Below are 13,725 nucleotides of genomic sequence, written 5' to 3' on the forward strand. Positions count from 1 at the left end.
TTTCCTTGATATACCGTGAAGACAAAGCTGCGTATTTTCCACCCTGCTGAAGTTCTGCGAATGTGTGAAGTGTCAGGATGAGCTGGAATAACATACATAATTTCCTGCGCACCTGAGGCTCATTTCTTCACATTATGTGGTGTACTGAAATTTACACCAGCTTTTTCAGTTACTTGCAAAGAAGAAAACTAAGACAGTAATTAGTCCATGGGCCATCTCTAACTTGAACAATTTATACATTAAAAAAATATGTTTGAGGTGGATAAGCCATACATCTATATATACACACACATACAGTCATTTTTGAAAAATTCACAAGAAAACTAATCTTTTAGAGAAAGAAAGAGATCCTCTCTATTTCAGGTCTTGATAATGGCATCTGCACAGTCCTAGTCACCAGAAAATCAGAAGGCGGCAAGAAGCCTGGTACTCGCGTTGCATCTTCCTACATGAATCACTAAAGCGAGCTTGGCAGTAAGGAGTATGAGGTGTTCTGCCATCTGCAGGCAGTTAAGGCAAATTACAGGTCTGATTTCAGTTTGCGAGTAAGAAAGGACCTATTTATTTTTCCAGTAAATGGATGACTAACTAGAGTAGTCCTCATTATTCACTTGGGTAGGAAGTAATTTCCTGTTTAACTATCAGATATTATATAAGGCAACTTTGTTAATACTGGTACCTAATAAAAATAATCTGTCTACACCAAATTACCAGACAGCAATGTCCAAGCCAGAAACATTAGAGGTAGTCAGAAAAACTTCTACAAAGGCTCTACTGTGATTATTGTCTCCCTCCTACCCTGAACTCTCCTGTGCTACAAACCTGAATGGAACTCTTTCTGTGGCAGCTAATATACAGAATACAGCCAGTGACTGTTATCGTTGAGGGGGAGAATGTATATGCCAAGTTTTCTCTCGGGAACAATGCTGGCGGCTGCCAAGCCATATCCATACGCAATCTTATACCAAAGGTGGTAGGAAATCCAAACAGAGGAGTGCACATACCAGTTTCTTAAAGGCACTCACCACTAACACTGTTTTCTCTCTATGAATTTGAGATAATCGGATAATAAGCATGTTCACGTTGAAGCTAAACTACAGACACATTCCAGACACTGCTAATGCGAGCTATTGAACTGTCCACTTTGCACACGGATATGGTAAAAGCAGTACAAGAATGCAGGGCTGATGGCATTCTGGGTCATCTTGGTAGGACTCCATGATAGACATTCATTCCACAAAACTAAACTTCTTTTAAAACTTGTACATCTTAATGCCCTTAATATCAAGGGCACAAAAAAGCCTGATCAGCATCTCTATTTTGCTTTTTGAACACACAAGTTGAGTAGGCAGCAGCTCTGTTCCCCCCCAGTGGGGAGGGGTTTTTATGGTTTGGTTGGTTGGCTTGGTTTCAACTCCCCCACCCTGGAGGAAATTAGTTTTATTAGTTCAGAAAGAACCAAAATATTGCTGACTGTTGCCATCTTATTACATCCGGGAAGGTCCCAACACACAAGTTGGGAACGCGGGACACGATTATCTTCTTGCTATAATTTGGGATCCCTGGTTTACCTGGACGACTGTAAACATGACAATATTTTCTGGATGAAAACGCTTAGAGTTGTCCTGCATTTCTACTCCCTAAGTTAAGTAACTTCTTATCTTTCTTCACCCTCACCTCAGCCCTCCCATATGACAGGCATTCCCCTTAAGCTCTTTATACTACTATTAATGTACCTACGATCCTTTGTAAAGCAGTGAGTTATTAGGTTCAGTTGGCTGTGCTTCAACTGAAATTACAAAAATGAAAGAATATTACAGAAGAGACTGGAAATCAATGCAAATTAAATAGTAGAAGTTACTGGAACTTCTATTATTTGTAACTTAAATAACGGAAGAGTAAATGGAAATTAATAGCAGTAAGTTAAAGCTTTTCTGTTCCCTCTTCTTCCTGCACCAGAATCTCCTTACTTGGAAGCGTACGCTGTGAATACATCGCCATACCTTGAGATCCAAAGGCAGCTTGTTGGAAGTGAAGACACTCAACTTTATTTGAGGCACACTAATTTTCAGATTTTCAAAGTAGTATCGCTTTTGTCCTCCACCTTGTTCAACAACCTTTTCATGGAGGTTCTCATCATAATTTTCAACCTCTGCATCCAGACAAAACACAGGAATTGGAATAGATTATACATCAATAAATATGGGGTTATGAATGCATACTCTAATAGTTCATCTCTACAAATAAGAAGTATGTGCGACTGCTCGTGTAGCCATAAAAGTTACTCATGCCTTGTGACATGAAGTTGACCTTTGAGGTTCAAGAATTTTTTTTCAGATCTGCCTGCATCTCTAAAAACTGAATGTGTTTGTAGCTAGCTAAAACATCACCCAAGTGCATAGTTTAAGCTGTTTGAGCTTTTAATCTTGCTTCTAATTTATCTCTGTCAGCATACAGAAACAAGGAGACAAACATAACTACGCAACGTCACCCACTGTGTAGTCACGGTCTTACGTTTTCCTCTCTCCGCTACCTTACACACTAAACTCAATAGTATGTACAAAGCAAGCAAAGTTGACAATCTTCAATTATCACTACAGAATGGACAAAATGCCTACTTGGAAGGGATTCAACAAATCAATTTACATACAGAGTGAGCCAAATATTATTGACACTAACAGGTTCAAATGTTATTTGTAAGAGCACCTTGGTGGTGTGAGAAGGCAGGGGAAAGATGAAAGATTACGAAGTCCTATCAACTCAGGTTGAACAAACTAACATGTTGACTGTAAATGACAAAATATTTTTTGTCTGAATCCTGGATGACTTCATCAGCATCAGTGGATAAACTACAAAGAGTGTACAGTCAATAAGGAAAAAAATCCAGCAAAAGCGTCAGGGTAAACCAAAACAAAGGACAGATTAGTATGCAGCTAAGAGCAAAACCCAAAATCTTTATTTCTCCCCATCACCACAGACCTAAGTCTTTAAGTCCTCTGTGGAACTGGGAAACATAATACTCATAGTTTTTCAGAGACAATTCAGATGTCTGTGGATCAGCCAGATACAGGACTCCTGAGCATCATTTGTAGGCTTGCCCTCATTTGGAATCACGCCAAAAATACTTTTTTTCCTGCAACAGTTGCTTTATTATATAACCCTACAGACCCTACTGCATAATAAAAGTGACTTTTTCAATTACCACTCCAAAACAAACATTTCAGAAAGTTTCCAAAGTACAGATAAACCCCACAACAGAGGGATTACAACAACATCTATGAGATTAGAAGATTCAAGAGCTCTGTCTTGTCTCACTGAATGGAAGAACACTTGATTACAATCAAAGCTAGGGCTATGGATGCCACAACTAAAAGGTCAGACAGCCAAATGTTTCCTTCAGTTAAACAAGAGGAACTGCCCAAGGAACAAATGAACAGAGATCCCATTTCTAGCCTTGGGTTTAAATAAACAAGCATTACTAAACAATGAGGTTCGCTGCATTAATGACACAATTTCTTTTAGCCTAATGCAGATGAATCCAGATACAGGAACCTCAGATGAATATGGAACTGCTTCCCATGGAGGCTCAGCTCAGCCATCATGTACTGGACAACAGCATGCTGCACAGGTCATCACCTGAAGACGGTACCGAGCACAGTACATCTGAACAGCTTTACAGGGGCCACCGAGACGTTAGCTTCCCAGCTCTCTATTCAGCAGCGGAAGCCTCCAAGGAGCTAAGAGTATCTAGGCATTTTGACCTTATTTTATATGTAAGATCATAATACTTCCGTATGCTGTAAAACTGGTCTTTGTAATTTTATACTATACCTGATTCAGACTGATCATAGCCAAAGAAACTCAACAGCTTCAGAAGGAGTTTCTCCTCAATTTGAACTGTGAACTTACGTGCAGTGATCATCAGATGCTAGGAAGATAAACAAGTCTCAGTTTACAGTATTAACGCTAGAAATATAATCCACGTAATCCATTAAACAGGACAATGTGTTCTACTCCAACAGAATATTTTCACTGGAATGGGTTTGTAGTGTAAGACTGACACCTTCAAAACGTCTTTGGTAGTTTTCTTCACATAAAGTTATCTACAACTGGTGATGACTGTTTCCATTTTTTGGGAGGCATTGTGTGTCATTACCTAATACTAACACTTCAGCATCTGATGCTTAGCTGTTTTCCAACACCAAGATCCATTCTTTTTGAAAACAGCACTGACATACACAGGTAAAGATTCCGAGTGAGAAAACAGGTCTTGATAACTAACTCCATTTTGCCCTCACAATGCATGCCACAGTTGGTGGATACATTTCCAGGCAACATTTCCGAACAGCTGCAGTACACAGAACAGGGTTTATGCTGCAAGATAACAGCTTATCAGAGAGAAGTAATAACCTTGTAAATGCTCACAAGAAATATAGCATAGATATTCTGGCTCACTATGCTACAATGGTACCTACCAATTCTGAGGGGAGAATAACTGGCTTGAAAAGTAAGGCCACAGATGTGAACAATCAAGGGTCTGGCCCAATTTGTTATATTTTTAACTATATTTATTATCCTGCTCCTCACTGTACCGTAGCTTTAAACACTATGAACATGAGAAGGTGGATATAGTGTCCTTTAAACGCCACTATTAATTCAACACAGTGTATTTCACAAATTATTGAATTCAGATTACTAGTGAAAATTAGGAACAGGAAGGGTCATTTAAACAGAGCAGCACCTGCATGGCACCATCACAAGACTGGGGTTTACCTTGTATATATCAGTCAGTGCATTCTTACTGGGAAATTTCATTGCATTTACTTGCACAGCAGGACCAGTCTCCACAGGTTCGTTTTCACTCATCTTAGGCGTGAGAAAGAGCATAAAAGGCTGTGTAGTGCCAATAAGCTGGTTGTCCACCTACAGAGTGGATAAGGACAACAACAAAATCTGAGCAGAAGACAACAGCAAAATCGATCCCACTTAACTGAGGACTTCAAAGCTTTCAGAAATACATGGTGCCTGAGCCAGAGAGACACTGAATATACTTGGTTATTGATCTCACTGAGATCATACTGAAAAGTAGTCAGAAATGTCCTCCCTTAAAAAAAATACTATTACAGATACCAACAAACAAAACTTGTAACAAAATTGCTACATCCTCTGTGACTTTTTCCTTTACAAAAAACAGCCAAAAATATTGCACAGGAGACTTAAGCTACTCCTGCATTTGACTGATGCATGTAAATATCCATTTATCTCATGTTATCTACATCAGTATCTACAATTCCCCTTCCAATAAAATCTTATATATTGGGAACAAATTCTAATAATTTAGAGGAGTTTTTTAGTAGAATAAAACCACTTTTTACACTCTTTCAGTTTAACTTGTGAATTCTGAATTGCAAAGACTGAACTCAAAACAAGTGTTAAGGCAGAACTGCAGAGTCAAACCCAAAATCTAGGTGGAAAAAATGTAATAGGTTTATACTTGTCTTGTCTGCCTATGATTCTATGATTTATACTGCAGTGCTACCAGCATTAGGACTCCTGCTTTCAATAGCTGCTTTTCCACTACGTAATGAAAGCATCAAGAACCAAGAACCAGGAAGGGAGAAAAATCTCAATCTCACCTGTTTACAAAATAAAGTAAGATTCTAACTTGCCTAACAGACAGATGGTATGAGATACAGTCGAAAACAAAGAAAATAAAGGAACACCGATGCTGACTGAACTTCTGCAGAAGATCCATGACCAAATAAATGTTTCAAAATGGTAAATACCTGTATGTCTTGCACACTAAGCTCTAGCACCTGACTTGTCGACAGTTGTGTGTAGTGGACATGAATTCTTGTGAGGCTCGCAAATACTAGCTCTTCAGGAACTTTGTTGACCAAAGACAACCCTATTCCACCTTCCAGTTTCACAAGCACCTGAGAAAATATTTGAAGAGGGAAAAAAAAAACCCCTAGTAACAAATCAACACTGAAAAAATCTGTGATACTGAATACATACTTCTGCAAAGAATTTATTTTCTTAGACTCATCTCTCCAAAGAGGCTGAGAAGCTAACTGACAATTAGTCTTCAAATAACAAGGTGTTAAGACATAATCCCAACTTTTAAGAATAAGGAGTTTTAGCAGGAAAATCTACAAGTTCATAACAAGAGGCCATCATGGGGAAAAGTTAACAATCAACCCCCCAACCCCCCCTTTAAAATCTAGAAAGGAAAATGAGAAATAAAAGAGACAGATACTAGTTGTAATAACTTACTTCTAATTCCTGCTCTGTATCTGGATTTTTTAACTTGTGTAGATCTTGTTCCGTAACTGGAAGTTCATCTCCTTCACTAGATAAACGATCATTTCTACGTTGGTTAAAATCCGTTATCTGATAAACAGATACATTACTGGAATGATCGCTTTCCTATTTATAAATCACAGCTATACTGTCCTACCTTACAAAGTTATCATTTTTAAACATAAGTACAATGAAAACTTTTGTTGTTATTATTTCTGTTTTATGATATTCTCCTCCCCCTTCATATAACTACAAAATTCTTCTTGCAAGAATTCAGAGATGCAATACAGAAAAAGGTATTTCAAGTACAAGCAAATAATGAGACTGGATTCTAGTTAATGAAGGACTTCACCTGTAGAACCCTAGTTGGCCCATCCGGGATGACTCTAACAGCTAGTACTCCTGACCCAGGCCTCATCTTTTGGTTTATGAACTGCTGTTCAGGTGGAACTGGCCCCAGAAGTTCAAGTGCAGTATCAGGACCAAGAACAACTTCTGCTCCATCATGCAGACCTAGTATTCCTCCCTTTGCCTGCAAAGAGAACAAAGAGTAAGGGGAGAGAAAAAAAAAAGCGATAGGTTAAAAGCTTCAGGTAACTTTACGTACAATGATTTAAAAGTGTATTTTACTTTCCTCTCCTTGCTCTTCAGAGCTAAAAGAAAAGCAGTCCAGCAGCATTTGACTTGATATTGCTAAAGCTTCTGGTAACTCGTGTTTAATCAGTTTGGCAGCTACAAGAAAAAGCCAAGATCAGTAATTAAGTATTCCCACTGCACGTTCAGAAACTGCAGATATCATACTGTGACTGAACATGGGAAGTCCTTCCTGAAAAAATTTTCAAAACGACATAAAAGCTGAACTCTGGATCTGCAGATCAGGATGTAAATCCTTACTGAGTCAACACCTTAAAACAGCAATGCAAGGCTTTTTTGGTTGCTTCAAACTGATAAGTAGTAACTTACTAAGCTACAGTAATTTGATCACAAAACGATCAATGCAACATCATGGAACTAAGTCAAATACTTCTCTCTAGATCTATTTTTTGGTATTAGAATTGAAACACAGCATCAAAGGTGACAAAGGAACACTACATTGCTGCTATCCCTACTGTATCTATCCTGGAGGCTGGAACCTTCTTTTATGGCTACTACATTCCTTTAAAATTAATCAGAACAGAACTACAAATACAGTCTTAAAAGGTTATTGTGAACCCCTAGGAGCATTTCCCATACTTTTCTTCTTTTCTTACATCAGAACAAGCATCTGAAACTTCAAAACTGGTTTTGGCAGGCTACTTCTAGTTTCACAGGGAACATGCATACTGTCCTGCTATTACACAGTGAGCAAAATGACCAAGATGCTGGTCTTCTGTCATTGCTGTCCTGTTTTAAGATGAAGAAATATCCAAAGCATGTGTTTTGGAAAAAAAACCCCAACCAATGAATCACAATGAATTTAGAAGCAAGAAAAGAACAGGGGTGGGGGAGCTATCTCCAACAGGACATGAGGGTGTTCTAGCTGCAGAATTTTTTAAGTAGTAACATTCTTAACCCTACAGACCCATTCCAGATTCACTGTGTACATAAAAGACTCACTTTCATCACAAGAGTTAATGTATTCCCTATAAAGGTACTTTTTCCACTGAACTGAGGTCGTTTTCCATTGATGTAGCTGGCAGAATTTATTTTTCAAAATAAAACATTAGATATAACATCATTATTTATTACAAACATACTTTCTATTTCAACAATATGCAGGATAACTTACTAAAATTTGTTTGTAAGCTATGGATAAATATGGTTGAAACACTTTTAAAAAGAAAGAAAAAAAGAGAATCAAAATTCTTTTGATGTTTAGTTCTCAAATTTGTAAAAGCAATCCAGGTTTCTGTGCCTACAAATTCTACCATCAGCAGGCAGAATTATCAAGCAGTTTGCAAGTGTTAGTTGTCTGCAAGCCAGTTTCCTGGAACACACAGAGCAAACAGTTCAAACTGCTTTTAAAATTCTAATTACTAAAATGTCAGAACCATGGTTCTGAGAAGTGCAAATCTTGACCTTCATCAGCGATACTGACACAATCTGCAGCTTTTTCACATCTGGTATGTGTGAGAATATCAAGGCCCTTATTTATCACTATACCGTCCATTTTCAACTATGATGTACTATTACCTTTCTGATTACTTATTTATAGTAAGTAATAGTGCAAGATATTAATTATTTGAAACTGGTAAGAACGTTCAAACATGAATTTAAACCATACAAGCAGTTTGTGCAAGTCTGGTTTCCTCTGCATTCTGAACTTTGGCCTCAAAGCTTTTAGTTCACTTCAATACTAAGCCTAAATGACTCCATCATCTCTATCACAACAGCCAAAACAAGTTTAACATATGATCAGGACTGACCTGGACAACAAGTCCATGAATACCACAGGTCAGCTTTCCGTCACGGAAACTCCATGTCTGGGTAGTACTGCGCCGTCGATCAGGCTTTCTCAGCATCAGGGGCTCGTACCTGCAAGGAAAGCATGTCACCCAGCACTGGAGAGGGTTACAACACAGTTTTACTCTGCAGATCTGTTGATGGTGAACACTCACTCTAATTTTCCTCAAGCAAATTCTCCTAATCTCACTTCTGAAGTGGTCTTTTAACAATCTGCTGCTGAAAATACATTAGTCATGCTTGTAAAAATTCTCCCAAGTCACAAAAGTGATCATGAGGTCCATTCACAAAGACAGATAAAAATCTAGCTTTTCCACGTCTTCAAAATAGTTTCTTTCCTTATTCAGAGAATATCATGTTAAGTATGCTTTCAAAGACATGGTTAGAATATACATCAGGTTCCTGAGAAATTGTATTTGCAATACCTGTTATCCGTGACAGCTGCCAGGCCTGCAATATCTAAAATCATAGAAGAGTCCACAGACCGAGAAGGTTTATGGGGGTTATGAGGAACTGAAGAACCTTCATGGCAAAGCATTCCTGTGCCCATCATTCTCCAAAGCTGAGATCGTTTTCCTGGCTCCTGTTGCATAAAAACTCAACATTTAAATGAACACAGCAGCACAGAGCAGATACTTCTGTTCTGGTTTGCTATCAGATGCTTTGAATTATAATTCTTGGAAGGACTTGTACGTATTTATCTTCAGAGCCCTGAATTAGAATTAGGAACTAGTCTGTATAAAACCTTCTAATTCAGCTCTGATGTTCAACAGGTATACATCCTACATTAGCACTGTTAGATGCAGAGCTGCATTTACAAGCTATTTTTAATCTCGGCAATATTTAAATAGAGTTTCTATGTCTTAAGAGCTCCAGAAATAGAAGATTTTACTTACAAGGCAACCAAAAAGGAAGCATGCCCTACCTTGTAACTTCATTACAACATCCAACATATAATTAACACTTGATTGTCTTAGAGGCGTTTACAACGTTCCTTACTACTTTTATTCAAACTTTCTTTTCTGTCACCCTTACCTCCATAAAAAAGTCTTATGTGGGAGCACCACCATTAATTCAAGCAGCCCGAATTGCAGTAACTTGTCACTTTCAACGGTGTCTGTGTCCAACCCTAGTTATCCTGAAAGTGTTTTTTATTTTTCCCTTCTCCCAGCATATGATTTTACTTCAGCACGTAGCAACAGCATTTTAATAAAAACAAATGTGCCTTGGTACCTTCTTTTTCAGCACAACTCGCTGAGTCTTTGGAGAAACGTCAAGGACAAGCTCTGCATATGCAGCATCCTTATTCGAAGCAACTGGTCTTACACTTGGCTCCTGTGAACTAGAACACCAAGAAAACATCATCATGTTTATTCACAGAAGCTGCTGCTTCTGTAGTCTGAATCAGATCTGTACCAAAATCCAAGTGAGGAAGCTTATGCGTCTAATATAGCCGATCAGGCAAAAATTTGTATTGCCTTTTTTTTCCTCATTATTTTTGGAATCACCAGTGTAAGCTGTCAATTTGAGTACATTCTTAAAAGGGGCTTTGATTTCTCACTGCAGCTAGGAACTTCACAAGCAAAGCAGATGAATGCTGAAGAAAATTTTCTACCTTGTATTGAGGAAAGCGATAAACAATGTATTAACCTCCCGTAGCTGTTTTCAATAGCATATATAGCAGTGCAAGGTTAAAATTCACAGGCATCTCATAAACAGGTATGCCCTGTAGTCAAGTTCCTTTATACATCAAGTGAAATTAAGCCCCCAGAGATGACCCTAAACGTCCTTGCTCTCCCAAGATCAGACAGTGGGGTCACAGCAGATGCTATATGCCAAATCCTTCTCATTATGTGATAAAATAAATAATGGCAAGCTGCACCTATAGAGCCAAGTTACCACGACCAAACGAGGTAAGATACACAGCTTATAGACTCCTGAAATTTGGCATTTGTCTGTGAGCTATAAGGTTGACATAAGTTTAGCTGCATTTGAAAAATTTTCAAATGGCAACCATTAAGAGAATATTGATGTAAAGCCTGAAGAACACCATGAACATTCAAAGTATGTTCACCTAATATATAAAGAATTACCCTGAGAAAGTATACGTAGCAGCAATATAGATGAAGTTTTCATAGTAAAGCTGCTTGCTATCTTCGAAGTCATTCATGCTGCAGACGATCTCTGAGGAGCCCGCCCCTTTAACTGTCAGCGTTACGAAAGGCGGCAGAATCGGTTCATCCCATGCGTAATCCAGAGAGGTCATGGGCTTCACTTCAGTGTACAGCCTTGGCTCGACAACACCGTGCTGATTGAAAACAATCGGGACCTGTAACAGTCATGAAAGAGGATGTGGTTTCATGCAGAAATTGTTAACCAGACAGATTTGTTGCTATCACTGTTCCTTTCTCAGGAGTTGATCACTGAAATGTGTTCAGCTCCCCTCCCCCCCGCCAATGGTTTCACATGCATTCTCTTCCATTCAGTCTCCATTAAAGATAGTCTCAAAGGGATGAGAAATGTCATCTTTGCTTTTATCTGCTGTCCGTAGTTCAAAATGTCTTTAGTCCTGTGGTAGGTAGCATCTCAAACCTCATCATCAAAATTAGGACTTGCCCAGTTCTATTTAACAGTTCAGTACCAAACAGAACGAGAACCAGTAAGTACGAACTGCTCCAGCTCTTGCTCTGATCACAAGGCAGTCAGTGCGTTACTGTTAAATGTGCAAAGTAAATTCTCTGGTTTTTATACTCGCTGACATGGAAGCCTGAAGACAGAGAGAAAGGAAGGGGCAGCAGCAGCCAAATTCTTTCTTTGAATTAACTTTGGGTTAGTCAAGTGTTGAAAAGAACACAGAGCAGATGACAAACTATCACCCTCGCACAATTTTCTCAACAGTAATAAGGCCCTTCCTTCTAAGACTTTTAACGTACTCATAAAAGCCACAATGTTAGCACTACTATTAAACAAGATAAAGCAGCTGAGTACTAACAACTTTTATTAAAACTTCAGAAAATTAGTATCTACACGAATACCTCTTGCCACAAATTTTTATTTCATTACACAAGCTAATCAGCTCCCTCATCTAACGAACACAAAAGAACTTTGCTTTTTAAACTAAAAAAATGAAAGAAAAATGTGGGGTTTTTTTTTCTTCTTTTACCTTGGAAAAATTGTCTATGCGGAAAGGTGGTGGTAACTGATCTGTGTCGCTGAACGCAATGCGGTATGTGGCTCCTTGAAGAGTAATTTCTACTCTTAAGAAGTAACATTTTCCCAAGGTGTCCCTGAACAAGAACAAACAATTACAAGAGCGGCAGGCTTCTGAGCTGCATTATCTGCAGTGTGAAATAGATGCTTCTTTCAAAAAATAGAAGTATGCTACAGAACATTTATATATAATAGCTACCTCATATTAATATGGAATGAGTTGTTTTTGTTGACCTCAAAGCCCCCGGACCAAATGCAGTTTGGGACATCCATTAGTCTCACACATAATAGTTGATCGTAATCATTACGTGGCCAGTGGAACACGACGCTGGATCCAGGAAGGGTGGAGATATAGCCATCAGGATTGGACGTTCCCTAGTACAGAAATTGGAAAATACATACCCTATAGATATTTAAAAACCAGTATTATCTATATACCTCTCAAATATGTACCCAGTAATTAATTCAGTTAGGTGGATGCTGCTATTAGAATACGGAGAAAGATCCTCATAACTAGCCAACAATACCTTCAAGTATAATGTTTGTGTTCTTTTTGGTTGGAAGACGCTGTGACTAACGACAAGTATCATAATAACAAGTAACAAAAAGGATGCATCTTACCCGACCTCTGGCAAATTCCCGCTGAACAAAGGCAAGCTTGTAGCTTGATTTATTATCTAACAGGTAACGAGGCGCAAATGTTACCATGCATGTATCAATATAGCGGCCTCTGCCTTTTTTAACATCGATACCTAGTAATAAAAACAAGTTAAAACCAAAGCTGTTATTTACAAAAAAAGCAAAAGACATCTGCCACAATATATTTCACATAACAAAAGTTTCTTTTCTTGGGTTCCTGAGACATGCTGTTTCTGCTGTAACACTGCCATATTTTGAAGCACCACTTTAAACACTAAACGTAATTTTATGTCATGTTACCCTCTGTTTCTCAAGTATAATTTAGAGATCATAAGCACTGAACATAAAAAAAACCAACCCAAACTATTTTCAATAACAAGTAAATCAATGCAAGTAATTATTCTACTTTTAAACATATGAAAAATTCCTCAAAAATCACTGTGGTGTAACTTCCAAACTGTCATTAAAAACTAAAAGCTTCCAAGGAATTTGTACTTTACATATGCTTGGAGTGCAAGGAAGACAGAAGTTGCACATCAGCCCAGAGAGGCACAAAGCAAAAGCCCCAGAAGGAGCACATGGCTGGGCAGTGACAGCACACAGACACTCAAAACAGCTGAAGACAGTAACGCCGTAGGATTTGTGTGCACTTAGCAGTAACAATCGGGGGGAATACACAGGAACAGAAAGGACAGTTTGCAAATGCAGTTATTAACACTCACTGATGAAATGTAAAAATAGAAATAACTGAAAACTGATTTTTAAGCTAATGAAATTAAATATAAAGACATAAAAATACTTAGAATACTATTTTTTGTTTAATAATTTTCTGCAGACCCTCAACAACCCTTTACAGCAGGGGAACGTGTTGTTATTGTTCCATTTCTGCTGTCACTGACATCATGTCTTACCAAGTTCTACAGTGTTTCTCCAACGTTCCTATCAACACATACCGATGTTATAAACGAGGCCTGGCCGGTTTCCATGCTGGATCACCTTCAGGGCTCTGACACCACTACCGCCATCCAGGGAGAAACCCTGGCACCAGCCCGGCATACCTTCAGGATGGATGCCTTTTCCAACCCGCATTGTACAACTACGGGCAAGAAGAAAACACAAAGATTTAGTCAT

At 38.4% G+C, this 13,725-nt stretch overlaps 1 protein-coding gene across 6 annotated transcripts in view; it reads right to left on the minus strand.

Annotated features, from left to right (window-relative positions):
* The window catches only part of VPS13D (vacuolar protein sorting 13 homolog D), a 107,576-nt gene that overhangs the window by 41,753 nt on the left and 52,098 nt on the right, over window positions 1–13,725 (minus strand). For all 6 annotated transcript variants that reach the window (XR_008731233.1, XM_055703965.1, XM_055703968.1 and 3 more), the window contains 14 exons: window positions 13,548–13,690; window positions 12,577–12,707; window positions 12,155–12,330; window positions 11,909–12,032; window positions 10,839–11,074; window positions 9,979–10,087; window positions 9,171–9,328; window positions 8,709–8,817; window positions 6,656–6,835; window positions 6,277–6,393; window positions 5,787–5,936; window positions 4,774–4,923; window positions 3,832–3,928; window positions 2,004–2,152 (listed from right to left, as the gene is read on the minus strand). Coding sequence is in view for 5 of the 6 variants with exons in the window: in XM_055703965.1 (XP_055559940.1) it covers window positions 2,004–2,152; window positions 3,832–3,928; window positions 4,774–4,923; window positions 5,787–5,936; window positions 6,277–6,393; window positions 6,656–6,835; window positions 8,709–8,817; window positions 9,171–9,328; window positions 9,979–10,087; window positions 10,839–11,074; window positions 11,909–12,032; window positions 12,155–12,330; window positions 12,577–12,707; window positions 13,548–13,690 (2,029 nt within the window). In the remaining variant the exon portion in view is untranslated. The remainder of the gene's footprint in view (window positions 1–2,003; window positions 2,153–3,831; window positions 3,929–4,773; window positions 4,924–5,786; window positions 5,937–6,276; window positions 6,394–6,655; window positions 6,836–8,708; window positions 8,818–9,170; window positions 9,329–9,978; window positions 10,088–10,838; window positions 11,075–11,908; window positions 12,033–12,154; window positions 12,331–12,576; window positions 12,708–13,547; window positions 13,691–13,725) is intronic.

Source organism: Falco cherrug, chromosome 3 (genome assembly GCF_023634085.1).
Source record: "Falco cherrug isolate bFalChe1 chromosome 3, bFalChe1.pri, whole genome shotgun sequence".
NCBI lineage: Eukaryota > Metazoa > Chordata > Aves > Falconiformes > Falconidae > Falco > Falco cherrug.